This window comes from Somniosus microcephalus, chromosome 21 (genome assembly GCF_052327205.1).
Source record: "Somniosus microcephalus isolate GS21.2 chromosome 21, FLI_Smic_1.0, whole genome shotgun sequence".
In the NCBI taxonomy this organism is placed as follows: domain Eukaryota; kingdom Metazoa; phylum Chordata; class Chondrichthyes; order Squaliformes; family Somniosidae; genus Somniosus; species Somniosus microcephalus.
This window is the reverse complement of record NC_141007.1, coordinates 47,254,267-47,272,607: the sequence shown is the minus strand read 5'-3', so window position 1 is coordinate 47,272,607 and position 18,341 is coordinate 47,254,267. Positions and strand designations below refer to the sequence as shown.

The following is an 18,341-nucleotide window of genomic DNA, read 5'->3' as shown; positions in this document are numbered from 1 at the left end:
TCGGGGGCATAGTTTCAGAATAAAGGGTCGCCCTTTTAGAACTGAGATGAGGAGGAATTTGTTCTCTCAGAGGGTCGTAAATCTGTGGAATTCTCTGCCCCAGAGAGCCGCGGAGGCTGGGTCATTAAATACATTTAAGGTGGAGATAGACAGATTGTTGCAAGATAAGGGAGTGAAGGGTTATGGGGAGCGGGCAGGGAAGTGGCTTTGAGCCCAAGATCAGCCATGATCTTATTGAATGGCGGAGCAGGCTCGAGGGGCCAAGTGGCCTATTCCTGCTGCTATTTCTTATGTTCTTCGTAGACTGGGCATGAATGTGAAAACCATAGACAAATTTTTAATGCATATTTACAAACTATACCATGATTACACTTATGTTCATTTGTAGTATTCTCATTCATTCTCTCTTGCCTTTTGTACTACATTATACATTTGTATTGTTGTGATTCAAAATCTTGAGCAGCTGAATTTTTTTCCTGGGCCTTCCTAACAATGGTCAACACTGACACTTATACCAATCTATCACTTCCTATTCCACAATTGCCAATTAGGGTAATTCTCAATTTCTCAGGTAATCTGACATTACTATAATCCTGCTGATAGATGGATACAAATTACTAACATAGTTGCAAGTCTTAAACCTCATCAATTTAAAATTTAGATTTGGATTATCCAGTCACCGAGTTGAGGTTCTGGCGCTCTGCATCCAGCTGTGTATGTAAGTAGCACATTGGCTGGGAAAATGTGCCACTTGTAATTCTTCCACAAAGGATGTACATTTATCACTGCCTTAATGGCAGTGGTTCCTAAATAGAGTCTGTAAGGTTAAGACATAGCATATTCCTTATATTAAGACACTTTGTGGTTACAATTTAGAGAATGGATATGCATTTGATTTGCTGAAATATGTTTTTTCTTTGTGTAGTTTTATTGTTTCGTTTTCATTTAATCTTTTACATATACATATGGTTATATTCCCATTTTTAAAAAACTTCAGTTGCAAACATAAAGTTGATTTACATTAAGTGGCAAAATTGATGGATAATTATCTTTAATGTGTGATTCTATTAGTCATGCCAATATTTTTTTCCAAGAATACAGCTGCAGTTGAGTTGATAGGGGGACAGTGTCAACGAGGACAAAGTGACTATTAAAAGACTGTTGTAGAAAACAATTGTGAATTATCTCATTTAGTAGGACTGGGAGCAAATACTGCAGGCAGGGAGCTGCGCAAACTCTGGGAAACCAATGAGGTGTAGTCAGGGATTGGTTTGTGATTTAATAAAGTGATTTTAAAGCAGAGATGACTTAGTAGCAATTCATGTATGCAACTTGAGCTGTTGGTTGGTAACATTGATGGTGGGGGTGGTTGGGCGTGCTGGCACTGAATAAATGATAAGCTTACCAGAAACCGGCTTCACTACAGAGAAATGGCTAAGTGGAGGAAGTGTAAAGACCGTTGAACCTACTAGTAGTATTATATTGTGCAGATCGACACTGTGGACTGCAGGGTTTCGTATATAAGAGAACAGGTTTTATTAGCCCGAAGAGCAGTGCTGTTACTTGCATTAACAATTGACAAACCAGTACATTCTCTGAGTATATATCTTTCTGAAAATGTGTATCCGGTTGTTAAAGATGTGCTTTTGCAATCACTCTGACAGAACCTGGCTGCAGTCATCAAACTTGACAACAGTTCAAATGAACAGGAACAATATAGTTGATTGTTAAACCAGTTATTAATCTCTTCCACATTGCACAAGTGAGGGGGGAGAGGCAGGTTATGTTAATTCCAACCATTATATTACTATGGATGACTGTTTTTCACAAGCAGAACTCTTTCCCTTTTCATTTTTTCTCCTCACCAAATTAGCCACCCATCAATGTCAACCGAGCCCTGTAAAGAAAGGATGGTCCAGCTGCGGACATCTTTATGAATACAGTTGATGTCATTCTGTCGTGTGATCTACCAGAGAATACACTTGAGTGGTGTGGCAGGGAACCTACATATGTGTGTATATATGTATGTGTGTACACCTGATATATCGCATCACTGAGCTAGCACCTCAGTCAATTTGCTGTATTAGACTTTTGCCAAATTTCATCAGACACCAGGATCTTTTCACAAATCCCAGAGTTCAGTTAAGTCCTAAAGCATGTAACCACAGTTCAGCTTTGAGGTCCTTATTGCCATTTGACTAGAGCTTTTTACAAGTCGTTTTCGGATGTGATCACCTCTTTTGCATCACTCTTCAATTTGTAACCTTAGGTTTGTTTACAGACAATCTTATATAATTTTTATAGATAAGAGAATATTCAAGAACAAATTCAAATCCAACATTTTAAAAAATCAATTATATCTGCCTTTACTTTATAAATGGCGCACATTCTTGCTGTAAGTAATGTGCAGTACCGTGGACTCTTTCGTATGTACACACAGAAGTCACATTGCTTACCAATGCAAAACAATCTTAAAATGTTGAATGCTTCTCAGCTGTAGCCTGAAACTGACCAGCACATTGTCATTTGCAAAGTTTCCTGACCAAACAGCAATTAAACTCCAAATAAACTGATGTTCTGTTTACTTAACAATTAGACTGTGATTTAAAAAAAACACAAGTGCACCTTACCTATAGAATAATGCATTGTGAAGTATGTAGCACAGCGCGTCTGCCCTTATAAACTAGAGGATTATGCAAATTACCATGAGCAATGTCTTGAGAAATCCAGTGATTTTATTAAAAAAAATATACTAGTCAATCTCCCGTGGCATTGGACGCACTAAGTTCAAGGTTGTGCCCTCCCTCTTATCTGTCTCTGCTATCTTTATATTGTTGTCTCTCTTCTGTTTCTCTCTCCCGAGCTCTTGTAGCTTCTTTTTTCATCTCTCTCTTTTCTTGTTTCCTTTCCAGTGGGGGCTGGTGAGTGGCATGGTGTGTTGGGGAGGGGAAATGCGCCGTCAACGGCTGCATTGGGGTGGGGGAATGCAGGGAAAATATGGCCCACAGTAGTTCCATTCCCATCCCATCTCCTCCCCCCCCCCCCCCCCCCTCCCCACAGTCCCATTACATCCTCTACTTCTTCTCCTTCCCACGATCCCCAGCCCTTCCCACTATCCCCTCTCATCACTAACAATTCCTCTTCTCCTTTGAGCTACCGATTCAATTCCTGCATCCTCTACTCCCCACACTCTGGTATCACGCAACAACAGCTTTCATTTATATAGCACCTTTAACATAGTAAAATGGCCCAAGGCACTTCACAGGGGCGTTATCAAACAAAATTTAACACCGAACCACCTCATGAGATATTAGGACAGATGACCAAAAGCTTGGGCAAAGAGGTAGGTTTTAAGGAGCATCGTAAAGGAGGAGAGAGAGGCGGAGAGGTTTAGGGAGGGAATTCCAGAGCTTAGGGCCTAGGCAGCTGAAGGCACGACCTCCAATGGTGAAGCGATTAAACTCAGGGATGCGCAACTGGCCAGAGATCTTGGAGGGTTGTAGGGCTGGAGGAGGTTACAGAGATAGGGAAGGGCAAGGCCTTGGAGGGATTTGAAAACACTCACCTCACTCTTAACCAACATTCCCCCTAAATAGATTGGTAGTTCCCGCGCAGGCCGTTCACCAGCTGTAACGCTGGAAAAGGTACCATGCAGCAAATTTAATGGGATTGTGCACCTAAATTAAAAATTAGAGGTAGCATTGCTCCTAACCCTTTACCCACTCTTCAACACCCATGTGCTCCCTCCAAGGGCAGGTGGTGAGAGCAATGGCAGGGGAAGTGGTGGGGTTGGGGGGTGGTTGGGAGAGTCGTGACCTCCCCCCCCCCAATCACTTTGAGGTTGGCCACTTTTGTATGTCAAGACTTGGCCAAAACTGATTGCAAATAATTTACTCACTTAAACTTGAATTCCCGATCGCAATTGCATTACGATTTTGAGTTTGACACGTACAGTAGCATAGCATTGGAGAACGTCGTCGTGGCTATGCTATGCCAAGTCTGCCAATTCTGGACTTCGACACCCCCACCCCGGTGAGAGACCAGAGGCCTCCTCACCTTCAGCCTGTTTCTCTCCTCCCTCCTTCCTATCAGTTTTTCGATGAGGCTTTGTTTTCTTTCAAGGGTTTTAAAACAGGAGAGGGATTTAGAGCTGGAATTTCAGAGCATGGGGCCTGGGGGGGGTGGGGGGTGGGGGGGTGGGGTGAAGGCCCAGTTGCCAAAGAGAGAGGGGATGCATTAAAGGCCAGAGTTAGAGGAACAGAGGGTTCGAGGGGGGTTGTAGGGCTTGAGAAGGTTACAAAGGTAGGGAAGGGCGAGAATTTTCAATTTGAGTCATTGGATGACCAGGTACCAATGTAGGTCAGCGAGAACAGGAGTAATAGTTGAGCAGCACTTGGTGCAGATAGAATACAAGCAGCAGAGTTTTGGGTGAGCTGGTTTACAGAGGGTGGGACATGAGACTGGACAGGAAAGTATTGGGATAGTTGACTCTGGAGGTGACAAAGGATGAATGAGGGTTTCAGCAGCAGATGGGTGGAGACAGGCAACGTTAGAGGTGAAAATAGGCGGGCTCTGTGATGGAGAGGTATGGCATTATAAATTCAGCTCAAAGTCAGAAAGGATGCTGACCTTGTGAGTAGTCTGGAGAAGCCTGAGACCATGGCCAGGGAGGGGGATGGGATCGGTGGCACGATTATGGTGTTGTGGTAGAGGCTGAAGACCATGGCTTTCGTCTTCCCAATATTTAGCTGGACGAAATTGTGGCTCATCCACAACTGATGTCAAACAAGCAATCTGACAACACCGAGGCAATGGAGAGATTGAGAGAGGTGTGATGAAGAGGTAGAGCTGGCTGTCGTCAGTATACATGTGGAAGCTGACCCCATGTTTGTGGATGATACCAAAAGGCAGCATGTAGATGAGGAAGAGGAAGGGGCCAAGGATAGATCCTTAGGGGACTCGGAGGGAATGGTGCAGGGACAGAAAGAGAAACCATCACTTAGAGATACTCTGGCTATGAATAGTTAGGTAAGAGTGGAGCCATGAGGGCAGTCCTGCTGAGCTGGACAATGGAGGAGAGGCATTAGAGGAGGATGGTGTGATTGACCATGTCAAAAGCTGCAGAGCACTCTGGGGGAATATTGCACCATGGTCACAGTTACAGAGAATATCATTTGTGACTTTGGTTAGGGCTGTTTTGATGCTGTAGCAGAGGTGAAAACCTGATTTGAAAAATACAAACAAGGAGTTGATAGAAAGATGGGCATGAAATTAAGAGGCAACAACACGTTCAAGGACTTTAGAAAGGAAAGGAGATTGGAGATGCAGCAGTAGTTTGCAATTACAGAGGGGCCAAGGGTGTCTTTTTTTGAGGAGTGGTGATGACTGCAGTTTTGAAAAGGAAGGGGATCGCACCTGAGGTGAAGGAACCATTTACAATGTCAGCTCGCAGGAGGGCCAGGAAGGGAAGTTGGGTGGTCAGCAGTTTAGTGGGAATGGGGTCAAGTGAGCAGAAGGTGGATCCCATGAACATGAAGAGACAGAATCAAGAAAAGAATTGCAACAACTGAGAGTGTGTCAAAGGCAAATTCAGAGGCAAATACAGAAACAACAAAAATATCTGGGAGGCAAACAGAGAGAAAACAAGGGAGCCAAAGGGTTGAAGATGAGCAAAGATAAAAGGAGAAAGAAAGAATTACAGAATGGAAGTCAAGTAGAGAGATGCTCACAGAAATAGAGAGATCATTCTTTTCTGAGTTTTGTTTATGAGCAATATATAATGCTGCTGTCGTTATAATACAGCAGATCTTGATTTACAATCTACGATAGCAAAATACTGCGGATGCTGGAAAAGAAATAACAACAGAAAATGCTGGAAAAACTCAACAGGCCAGGCAACATCCGTGGAGTGAAAATAGAGTCAACGTTTCGAGTCGAGTCTTGACAAAGAGTTTGACCCGAAACGTTGACTCTATTTTCACTCCACGGATGTTGCCTGGCCTGCTGAGTTTTTCCAGCATTTTCTGTTGATTTACAATCTTTTTGTACAATATAGGTAACGTTACTGGATATTTTTGTAAGTTACTATGTTTATACCACTTTAATGGGTTAGACTCAACTTCAAAAATGAAAATTAAAATGCACTAGGTTAATTCAGGATTTATAGTTGCAAATGTATTTACTTTTACGTTAAAGTGCAATTTTTAAAATTCTTTGTAAAAGACTTGTTTCCACATCCTAGATGGTATCTCAAAAATGTTTATTTAGTTTCCGTATTTTGTACTGTAAAATCTGTGTTAAAATGTTACTTATGAGCTCTGAGCTCAGCGTAATGATTGGCAAGCCAGTGTAATTTTATACTAGTATGGTTAATGTTGGATACTATAGTAGCACTTTGCTTCGGAGCTCCAACAAGCAGCACTTAGTAGAAAGATGCAGGTTCAGTCCTGTAATTCCTACAATGTGAGTTCCCAATCTCAGCCATGCTGCTGTTCAGGGGCCAGACACTTCCCCATAGTAAGGGGCGGGGAACAATTTAGTCATCAAAACCACTGCCGTACATATCATAACAGCTGGTTGAAGAGCAGAATTGCCAGAAGCCTTGGAGCAAGTCCTAAATCCATGAAAGAAAAATAAGTTGTAAAGAAAAAGTGGACTTTACATGGTGTAGTTAAGAAAAGGACTTGCCCTTTTGGCCCAGTTATACTGCTCTCTGGTGGTATAACTTGGCTTTAATGTTTCAATCTGTGCAGTCAGCTACATGGTAGGAATCTTAGTTGGATGGTTATTTTTGTGGACAGAAGTTTTGGTACTAGACATGGGCAAATGATTTACTCACAAAAGTTGGAAGCAGCACATGCTGGGCAGAAAAGTTTTGGAGGTGGTTTACAATATGGGAAGATGGGATTGGTAGACTAAACAGGGACATAAAATGCGGGGGAGGTATTGGGCTGGATTTTCATTGAGGAGTCGGGACTACAACTTTCGGGGTTGTGGTCCCGCCTCCATCGAGTTGTAGCCAACCCACACGATTTTGACTTCATTGACCTTGTTGAGCCTGCCCAGCGGGTTCAGCAGGCCAATTAAGGGCCACCCAGCAACAGGTGATGTCACAGATTGATATTTCATCTGTCAAGACCTTTTGACAGATGAAGTATCAGCGTTTGACAGCTGTTTGAAGCTGTCAAACACTGACATTCTGTACTCCAGGTTAATTCCTTCCTCTCGGGATGACTTAGAGATCTCGCCGGAACAGAAAGCTGAATGCTGCAATTTTTGACAGCTCGCAGCCATTCTGCTTTCTGTGCCGGTGAGATGAGGGACTCCCGAGACCTGAAGGAAGGCTGTAAAGGTAAGTAAAACTTCTTTAAACACTTTAAACACACTTACCTCTGCACTCATGCACCCATCACTCACCTGAACACCAGACATCTCGACCCCTCCAAGCCCTTCAGCCCAACGGCCCGCCTCGCTAACTTGGCGTGGTTTGGAGCCGTCGGGAAGCCCACACTTCAAGAATGAAAATAGGGAATAGGCTAAAAACTGCCTGTTAACTACCTGTTAACAGGCAGTTAATTGGCACTAATCCCCTTCCTGCCTCGGGGAAGCGGGTTCCAGTGCGAGTCGGGTACCCGTCTCCTTTGAAACTGGCATGGAGGCGGGATGGGGGCAGGATGGGTTCGTGCCCCCCCCGATTTCGGGATTTTAGCCCCCCACATGCCTCCAATCCCGCCTCCACGGCCCAATGAAAATCCTGCCCTCTGTGTCCATCCTCAGCTCATTCTGGCATAAAATTGAGCGGCATTTTTAAACTGCAATCTCTTTGATATGCACAGATCAGCATAAATATAATGCATTGATATATATTGGAAGTTGTAATTTGCTGGGGGGGGGTTTGGCGCCAACTTAACTGAAACACACTTATAATCATGTGATTGTACATTCAGTGTGGCAAGTGTTGATGTGCCATTAACTTGTATTAAATATTTACTTTGCAGCTAACATGGGTTTAGATATTTGTGTGACTCCACGTGAATACAATTACACTTCATAACAAAATTGAGTTTTCTTGCAGGGTCACACATTCAGGTTCATCAAATCCGTGGATTATTAACCAGAGATCAACCTGTGTCAGGGATGTTAATCTCTTACTTTAAGAAACACAATACCGAAGATTTCAAAGAATTCTTTAAAATGTTAAAATGATCCCATCGAGAAGCAAAAATTTGAAGACTCAGAAAAGATCCTGAAGTGCATCCTTTTGAATGATTCACACTCATGATCCTCCAAATGGTGAATTATTATTAATATAATAGTGTTATCATGGAGCAGAGTTAAGTGAAGACCAAAGGCTTCCTCGCAGAGAATGAGAAAACAAAAAAACTGTCACCAAGGGCCCTTCAGGCACAACTTCTGGTCTGTTATGGCGAAGCATGGGCACAGCCCAAGGAACATGGTTGGCTATAGAGCCTTGCTGTGACATGGGGATATTTAAGAAGGGAAGAGAAGAAAAATGCCTCTTAAAAATTAATTAATTAAAATGCCTGAAACTTTCTGATATTTTCAAATTGATTCAGCATAGTTTGCTCTAAGAGCTTTGACACATTTGTTGTGCCCTAAAAATGCTTGGTTGGTACTGCCTATACCTACCCTCGTAAATGTTCTGCTCAAGTGGAGCCCAAGGAATATAATATAGGAGTGTCAATTTTGGGTTATGCAAAGGTTAACTGTAAATAGAGATAATTAAATAATTACGGTTATTGCACTTTAACGAGGTACAAATGGCTTATTGAATTGTTTGAAATAGCCGACCCGCTGTAAGCGGCGCCTTTCTAATTGACGGCAAGTAGTTATGGGAAATTGCGTGCTTCGTGACATTCTGTCCAACTCCGATTCAGTATTCAATTGACTTGAAATAAGAGGATATTTTAGTTTTTAGCTTCTTACTCTGTGAATACATTTTTATTTAAACTACATTATTTGTTTTCTGTTGGTAACAAGACTACTTTTATTTTAAATAACAACAGAAAATGCTGGAAACACTCCGCAGGCCAGGGTATTGTACTTTTATTTTAATGTGTGTTGTAAAATGGAGCCCGCTTCAGCTTTTGATCTTTTCTAATGAGCTGTTGTCTGTTGTTTTGCATAGAATAAAAGATAGAGTGGGAAGGTGTTAGAAGCTATGAAGGCTTTCAACTATATTGGTGAACTAACCCTATAAAGTTGTTAGAACCCTACAGTGGTGGCACAATTTTTTATTTGATGTAAGCATGCAGGTGCAGCAGGCGGTTAAGAAGGCAAATGGTATGTTGGCCTTCATAGCGAGAGGGTTCGAGTACAGGAGCAAGGATGTCTTGCTGCAGTTGTACAGGGCCTTCATGAGACCACACCTTGAGTATTGTGTGCAGTTTTGGTCGCCTTATCTGAGGAAGGATGTTCTTGCCATGGAGGGAGTGCAGCGAAGATTCACCAGACTGATACCGGGGATGGCAGGAATGATGTATGAGGAGAGATTGAGTTGATTGGGCTTATACTCGCTGGAGTTTAGAAGAATGAGAGGGGATCTCATTGAAACTTATAAAATTCTAACAGGACTAGACAGACTAGATGCTGGAAGGATGTTCCCGATGGCAGGGGAGTCCAGAACCAGGGGTCACAGTCTAAAGATAAGGGGTAAGCCATTTAGGACAGAGATGAGGAGGAATTTCTTCACCCAGAGAGTGGTGAACCTGTGGAATTCTCTACCACAGAAGGCAGTTGAGACCAATTCATTAAATATATTCAAGGAGGAGTTAGATATATTTCTTAAGGCTAAAGAGATCAAGGGATATGGGGAGAAGGCAGGGACAGGGTACTGAATTTGGATGATCAGCCATGATCTCATTGAATGGCGGAGCAGGCTCGAGGGGCCGAATGGCCTACTCCTGCTCCTATCTTCTATGTTTCTATGTAACATAGACCTGAATGACTGTTTCTGGTGATATAAGTGGGCGGGCTGTGTGTTGAGCGCACCATTATGTGTCAGTGGGCAGATTTACTTGTTTCGCTGGTCAATGTGACATTTCGTATCAATGGGTAGGAAGAGAATATTTTAGAGGGAGTTTTTGCACGATACAAATTATAGAACAACAGTACAATGCAAGCTTTGGTACCTGAGAAGGATTTATGCTGTGGTTCAATCTTTGACTGTAAACTTATGGACATCATGCTGTTGCCAGAACCTCCTTGAAAAACAGCCATACATCTTTGTCAAGTCTTCATTAATTATCATTTTATAGCAGGGAACCTAAGCATGAATTGATGAGTAAAAATAGTAGGAAAGGTTTGTATGGCAGTAAAAAAAAAAATGACAAAACTACTCCACAGACTTTGAGGGTTGCTGTGGAAATAAGCATTACCAGGGAAGAGTTGGAAGGAGCTAGACTGAATAGAAATGGTTTAGAGGAACTAGAGAGAAGCTAAAATGTAATAAAAAGTTGACATTTTACTGTTGGGTGTAATCAGTTGTGGTAATTGCCTGGAGGACAGCCATGACTTCGTGCCTGGTGCTGGAGGTTTCTTAAGCAGATTACAGAATTCCCTTGAATATGTAAAATAAAGAATAATAGATGGTTGGTATGCATTATGTGGCGAATAAATATTGAGTAGGCTTTAACCTGTTTGTGAAGTTCAATGACATCATAAACTGAGAACACAAAACATTACTCCCAACCAGCAGTATTTTAGCTGGTATTTCCCATCCCTTTCCTGGACTTGGGTTTCCCCACACAAAGCACCTTTGCTAACCGAGGGTTGGCAGATGAGCTGTTCCTAGATCTCTACCAATTCATTCTGAAATCACTGTGAGGGACAACGCAAGGGCAGCATGTGTAACGAGCATTGTACTAGTGATGTGGCTACATAGGAGAAGGCAGTTTGTATTGGAGAATAATGACATTGGAGGATAACAAAATATAGGAAAAAATAGTGTATGTTCTAGCAGCCAATCCTAAATAATATTTTTTTAATAAAATAGTGACTTCATACGCCGTACACATAGTTATGCTCAAAATAGTGTAACAAACCAGTCCACCCTTACTTTACGCCGTGCCGCTAAAGTGCCTCATCTGTTGTCATCCTGTTGCTGATTTGATCCACCAACAGTAGCTCTTTGTTTGCTGGGCAGACGGCATGGGTGAGCTGTAATTCAATTGTTCTCCCTCATTGAACCCTTCCTCCCATTGATAACCGATACAGCTCGTACTTTCAATGCCAGTGCTATTTGTTTTCTGCAGATTTTGGCCCCTTTGGCTGTTTTGCTTATCAGCAGACTGGCTGCGGGTCACAAAATAACCAAACCGGGGTGTAAAAGACAGTTCCTCCAGTCACCTTTATGTTTTTGGTAGCCATTCTCGCACATTCACTCTCTGTTTGTGTGCAGCCAACCCATTGCTTCCACCATTGTCTTCCATCTTTTCAGTATGCAAGTTTATTTAGAAAGACCAGGTGTGCCTTTATTTTCATCTGCTTTTTTTGTCTTTTTCAGAGGAATGAAAAGTTTGTGTAACATTTAGATTTTTGCCTGCATGTTTGAACGCCTGCCTTTTAAATACTTAAAACAGCCACCCCTTTGCCAGCACCTTTGTTGTAGTTTTGCACAGATGTAAGTGCAGTCACTTCATAGACGTGCATATTGGTTCACCTTTGTAAAAATAGAAATCAGGCAAATGTGAAACATTTTGTGGAGATCTTGTGAACTGTAATTTGGGTTCTTCATTTTCGCTCTCCGTTTTTGTTTAAATTCCCAGGAGGTTTTCATATTTTGAAAAACTCCTGCTGGAAGTTGAGGGGGTGGGAGAGGGGAATGAGCATTATATTTTCTAGGAGAGAAAATTCAGCAAAACCTTTGCACATTTATTCATTTTGTCTATTTTTATTGGCTGTGTAGCATTTCCATTTTTGTCTAGTTTTTTTTTTCCTTTGTTGTATCAATATTTTTACACAGGAAACTCTTTTTTATCCGGCACCGACGGGACCAGCGTGGTGCCGGTTGATCAAAAAGTCCGGATTACAGAGAGGTATACTTACCAAGGTACGAGAGCCCCGTACACGGCCACAGGTGCAGGAGCCCCGGTTACACGGCCACAGATCCAAGAGTCCCTGTTGCACAGCCACAGGTGCAGGAACCCCAGTTACAAGGCCACTAATACATAGTAAAACTTACCTGAACCTACTCCTGAATTTTGCCGGTTAAGAGAGATTTCCGGATATTTAGGTGCCGGTTAAAAGAGAGTTTCCTGTATGTGGTGGTGGAGGAAGCGGAGACACTCGCCTGGGCGTCGGAATTACCGCTCCGGACGGAGCCGCTTGCGCCAGCCCGATATTCAGTTTCAGCGCCCCAAACGGAAGCGGGGCGCTGCTCGAGGCGCCCCGCGTCCCTCTTGGAGCGCTGCAACTGAATATCGCAGCACAACGTGCCGCAGCGCCACACGCTGCGGCATGGCGCGCTGCGGTACTGCAGGCCTTCGTCCCCTTCTTAAAGGGGAGGGGCCTGCACCAGCGCGATCAGAGATCGCGAGTGCCGGCAAAAGAGCCCGGCAGCGAGGAGAAGTGCCGGGCTCTTGGGACACAGCCGGCACTGCCCGGGGGGGGGGGGGCGGGGGGGGCTCAGGAGGCCGGGGACGGCGGCGCGAGGAGGTGCTGGCAGGCGGCCAGCAATAAAAATGGCCGCCCCGCTCCTCCCCTTTTAATTAGCGCCACTACCGTCACAGGTAAGCTCCCCTGAACCGGTCGCAAATTGCGACCGGCGTTACAGCGGGGGCCGCGACCAAATATCGCGATCAGGGCTGTAGCGGGGCGCTGCGCACACCGATGACGTCATTGGTGGCGGCGCAGCGCTACAGGCTAACGCCGCCATTAGCGCCCCGCTAAATTTCGCGGGAGGCGTGGCCAGTGGCGCTAAACCCACTAAGTGCCCTCTTTGGGCGCTAACTGGTGGCGCAGCCCACCGAATTTCTAGGCCTCAATGTTTTCAAGGGGAGACTGGATAGGCACTTGAGGGAAATAAACTTGCAAGGCTACGGGGATAGAGTGGGGGAATGGGACTGACTGGATTGCTCTACAGAGAGCTGGCATGGACTTGATGGGCCGAATGGCCTCCTTCTGTGCCATTATGACTTTATGACTCTATGTTTGATAATGTAGAGAGGGGCAAGAGAAGACTATACAGACCATAGCAGACACTTGCTCCGTATCTAACTGAGAGGCACGCAGAATCAAATCCAACAGATTCTTTTTCCCCATTGATATTTTATAAAGTTTGTACTTTCAATGCCATTGTGGTTTGTTTCCTACATGTTTCCCCCTTTGGCATTCTTATTCATCTGTGGCTTAACTGTGGATCACAAAGTAGCCAAACCGAGGCATGAAAGAACAGTTGATCCCTTCACTTTGTATCTCGGGTAGCCATTCTTGCATTGTGTCTCCGTTTTATGGACAGCATTGCTGACTCCCTCACATGAAGAAGACATGTTCTTCAAAGAATGCATCATGATGGTGGCCTACCAACAGCTGATTGCAATGACTGCAGTTTGCTTTTGATGCTTCCCCTGTCCTCAGTGGGGTTTTTAAAATACATTTAGTCACATATAAATGTACATTTCTGTTGATGTGTATCAATTCTCCTTGAATTTTAGACTTTTGTTCTTTTTAGTGACACTCTAAAGATTCACGTCACAAAATTCTGTAAAGATAATTTGCTGATGAAACGTATTCCCTACATGCAAAATATTATAACTTCAGCGTCAATATTTATAAATGTCTCAAATTCCTAAAATATGTTTACACAATTCCAGAACAATAGTAAATAGAAATCTTTGCATAAATAATGGTTTAATGACATAGTAGATATTTAACACAAACAGGCAAAGATGTAATTAATTCTTCCTGGTTTATAGTGCAAGTATATCTGCAAATGTCATCATTGTATGGTTTGTTGCTCTCAATCTTACAATGTTCATTTTGCACAACTTGAAAATATCTAATTTGATTGCTTTGCCCCGTTACCCAAATGTATCATGTTTATGACAGACTGTCAAGAGGGAGCCACTGAAAAGTACAAAAGTTATAAATTGGAGGTTATTGTGACTGGAGTTTGAACATGCTGAAGGAAACAATTTATTGTATAATGGAAACCATCTTTTTAGTTGCTGTCATTAATGTTCCTGGTGTGAAATGGTTGGCTTGAAAATGTATTTACAACTTAGTTTGAGTTTCTAAGTCAATTTGTGTAGTCTTTTAGTTAAAGGCTTGTTATATGCTTTTATGTAAAATTGGAAATTGGTTTACAGATTACAGCAACAGCACAATGAACTCATCCAATTGTTTTACGGGCCCTTTTTTAACAGCCATTAAGGGATGATAATTACTGTGGGGTGCATTAAGTGTTGATACTTTTCCTATAGTTTGCATTAAGTGTTGATGCTTTTTTAATTGTAAGATTACATTTTCTGTTGAATATGTGTAGTCATTGTAAATGAGTGATATTTTCTTTTATTGTAGGCATGCTGGTGGTTATTGTATTGCTGCTGATTGCCATTGTTGTGGTTGCTGTCTGGCCAACAAGCTAATGAGGCAACTCTAGCACAAAACCACGCTCTTCGGCACTATGGACTGGATGCTAAAACTGAAAAGTGAGCAACACGTTCTTCCCGAGATCGCTGGGACAAGATTCAAATAAGTATCCCTAATCAAGCAATAGAATATGTTTTAATGTGTTTGATATGCTATTCTGCTATTATCTAGTACTCGTGAAAAACTGGATTAATCAAGGCCAAAACAAAACTCATTTATTTCATTTCTTTTCTTACAGTAAGATTTCCATTTCTGATTTAAATTTTTTACCTTAAATTCAGAAATGATGGTTGTAACTCCTGAGTGGCTGGGGTAATGCAGCATCTAAGGGCTGTAACTAATGGCTTCTATTTATCTTACAGTTTTGGAGCACTTGCCTCTCAAAGTTCCTCAATCTGCATGTATATATGTTTTTCTCTTTTCAAAGATTTAGGAACACTTCAAATGTCAGTACTTTACACTTTGTTTCCCTTGCCGAAACAAAACCATTGTATTTACATTAAATGCTGAAAAATATTTAAATAAAATAAATTAGATTTTAAACATGTTCTAAACAATGAGCTAATAGCATGCTTAAAGCAGTTTTACATTGTTTTGTTCCTTTGTTCTCCCATTCTGTTTGCGGTATTTCTGATTATAATTTTATTCTTGTTTAAATGAGCTGGACGTGATCATTTAAAATGCTCAAACTATCTTGTTAACTAAGGCAGTTTCTACTCACTCACACGATTACTCTGCTTTCCCAGGGAAAATGCTTTTCTCAGTGCTTGCGGGGTCAGTGAAGGGGCTCTCGGTAGGGCACAGGGAGTGTGTGCTATCTCACTGCCTGTAAACAGTGTTACTGTTCACACGCCTTCATGAAATTGAAACTTGGAACAAATTGCTTTCAGTGTGGCAATTCCAATCTAACAGAACAGTAATTACAAACCAATTCCCTACAATTTGGTGCCGTTATGTACTTCACTTACATTGTTACGTATTCCATTTTTATAAGCATTTAGTTAAAGTATTCAAAATATGGTATATAAATAAATATTTTCCAACTCTTTTTTACACTGTGTCTTTTATGTGAAGTTGCTAAACTTTCTTTGTCATAATATGCAAATTCAAAATTTGCAGAACACCAGTTTTAACTCTTAGGTTAAAATTCTCATTTTCTTTGTGTGCATTGTAAAAGAGAGAAGTTTATCACTGTGTTGCTAAAGATACTGGGACCACCCATTTATCTGTCTGTAGTTTGTCCTTAGGTTCTGGCTAAGATGCATCATTTTATCAAAATTCGACATAACTCCCTCTCTTCAAAGCTAACCCGGACAGTGTTCAAAATGCTTGAAGGATAAAGCAAACTAAAAAAGCTGTTTTTCCCGGTTTTAGAGGTTACAGTCTTGCACTGAGAATGTAAGGTGGTCTCAGAAATGTGGCCCATCTGTTTACCTATTTAACTGCTTTCAAGAAAAAATAACAGAAGAGCAACTAACCTCTGTGGACGGATTGAGACTCTGCTCCCAGCACATACACCTCTGATCTGGGCTTTTTAAAATCAAAGGGGGGAGAAAAACTTCCTTGCTAAATATAATGAGATAGCAACAATGGTTGGTCTATCATCGAGTAAATTTTAAATCAGGACAAGGCAGCTTGATTAAATCAGTTCAATTATACCACTTGGCCTCGGTCACAGCAAAGCCACGTGGTTAATTTTAATTTGCTTGTTGGCTTTTCTATTGTTACATTACAGATGCAAATGTATTTATTTACAGGAGTTGCATAAAATCAACAATAAGTTAGTTCAGTCATAAAAAGGAAACTGAATCATTGTATTTTCCTTTCTCCTGCTACGCCAACCTTGCCACCATCACTAAACTGGGGTCACTGTTTGACCATTCTTCATGTTGGAACATTTTGAGGAATTTCTCTAGATGGTGAATAGTTTAGTGGTTACATGGGTGGCTTTTTAAGCATGTAAGAGCTCTTGTCTGCTGGCATTAGGTGGGAAGCATGCATCTGTTCAATCATTTGAGATCTATTAGAAGTTTAACTGAAAATATTGTGCACACACTTAAAACTATTTTCCTGCCCATTATCATATTGAAACTTTCTCAAAATGGAGTATCTAAAACAACCTGCTGTTGTTTTAGATACTCCAAAAATGGTCTTTTTAAAAATAAAAATGTTGTCTGTTTGAGTATGGCAATTGCCCTCTTTTGTGAGGCTAAATTATATCATCACTAAACAATTCCTGAAAATTAATTTTCATTGTTACTATAACATATATGAGGCCAACAGAGAGCAGCTAATGCACCAGTGACTAATTGTGATGCCTCTTTTTCCGGGCCTAACTCCCAAAATAACATATTGGGACGTAATAGCCCAAACAGCATTATTGCTTTATTAAGTGATAGCCTGTGAAAATTAGGTGACGCCCTGTAAAACTAAAGAATACAATGTAAATGGGATACTTTAACAAATAAATTGTATTAGTTAATTAGAGCTGTTGTGGACAGTAATTTAGGTGACGTAGTATAAAATGCCACAACTGATATTTTGTATAGAACCTGCCCAATATCTTCTATTAAGTTTTTGACAAAACGCTACCATCCCTACATGGCAATGAGTTCCAACCTAAACTATTTAATCTACTATTTTTCCCCTTTTTAAAGTGTTTTTGAGAACATGATGTAAATTGAGAACAGTTAAAATCTTACATATTTTACCAAGATGTAGTCAGTTGAATCACCAAAACTAATGAACTCAGTGGTTTTGCCCAAAACAAACCAAAGGAACAAATTGTACCTAGTCAGATTATACACTCAATATATTCCCTTTTTGCCCCCTTGGTTGCATTTCTAAAGGTAGTTTGATCACATGGTGAAATGGTAACAGATATTTGCACGTTATCATGTGAAGCTGAATAGACTGTGACTGCAACAGTGAAAAGAAATGACAATTGATCGTCCACTGTTTTCAAATTTCATTACTTGACTAATTTTATTGGAAGTTGGGCACTGCCAGGAAACAGTTCTTTTTTAATTTTCTTCCCGCTAAATGATCTTTTCCTGAAGGCAACAACTCATGCTCGGATTCCATGGACAATGGTGGCTCTGCAGTACCTTGGCCAAATAGCTATTGTTCATGTACAGGAATCTTTGTGCTATCCGGCACCGACGGGACTGATCTGTTGCCGTCCTATCAAAACTGCCGGACAAACCAGCGCTAATGTTGAAACATACGGAGATTTTGAGCTCTGCATCTGGCAACAAACCCTGTTGCTTAGCAACAGCTTCTAAACAGTCGGCCGTACCTTGCAAGCATCTCTGTAGCTTAGCAACAGCTTCAGCGAGACCTTGCAGAGCCTGACTGGTGGAAAAAAAAGCAACGAAAAGAAAAAAAACCTAACGAAACGGCCCCTGATTTTTGCCGGTGGCTCGAGCATTCCGGACAGTTAACCTCCGGATAAACCAAAGTTTCCTGTATGAAGCTGGACACCCATGTTTGGGGGGAGAATAGTTGTGGTCTGATGTCACGACACAAAGCAAACAAAGAAATTCTCCCCCAAATGTTATTGGGCTATTGGATCACGTGGACCGTAACAACCCGATCTGGCCCACGCATATGCCTTTCCAGCAGATGTCACTGGATATCAACAATAACACCACCGCCAAGAACCTCCATTTGTATCGAGCCTTTAATGTAGAAAACATCCTGAAGCATTTCACAGAAGCGTAAAGACAAAA

The 18,341-nt window shown here is 41.8% G+C and overlaps 1 protein-coding gene across 2 annotated transcripts in view; it reads left to right on the top strand.

The window, feature by feature from the left end:
* The window catches only part of stx8 (syntaxin 8), a 160,501-nt gene that overhangs the window by 140,954 nt on the left and 1,206 nt on the right, over window positions 1–18,341 (top strand). The window contains exon 8 of one of the 2 annotated variants that reach the window (XR_015073090.1): window positions 14,539–14,669. Coding sequence is in view for 1 of the 2 variants with exons in the window: in XM_085963554.1 (XP_085819680.1) it covers window positions 14,539–14,606 (68 nt within the window). In the remaining variant the exon portion in view is untranslated. Of the gene's footprint in view, window positions 1–14,538; window positions 15,659–18,341 lie in introns of those variants that run through there. The other variant, XM_085963554.1, reaches the window with a different exon arrangement.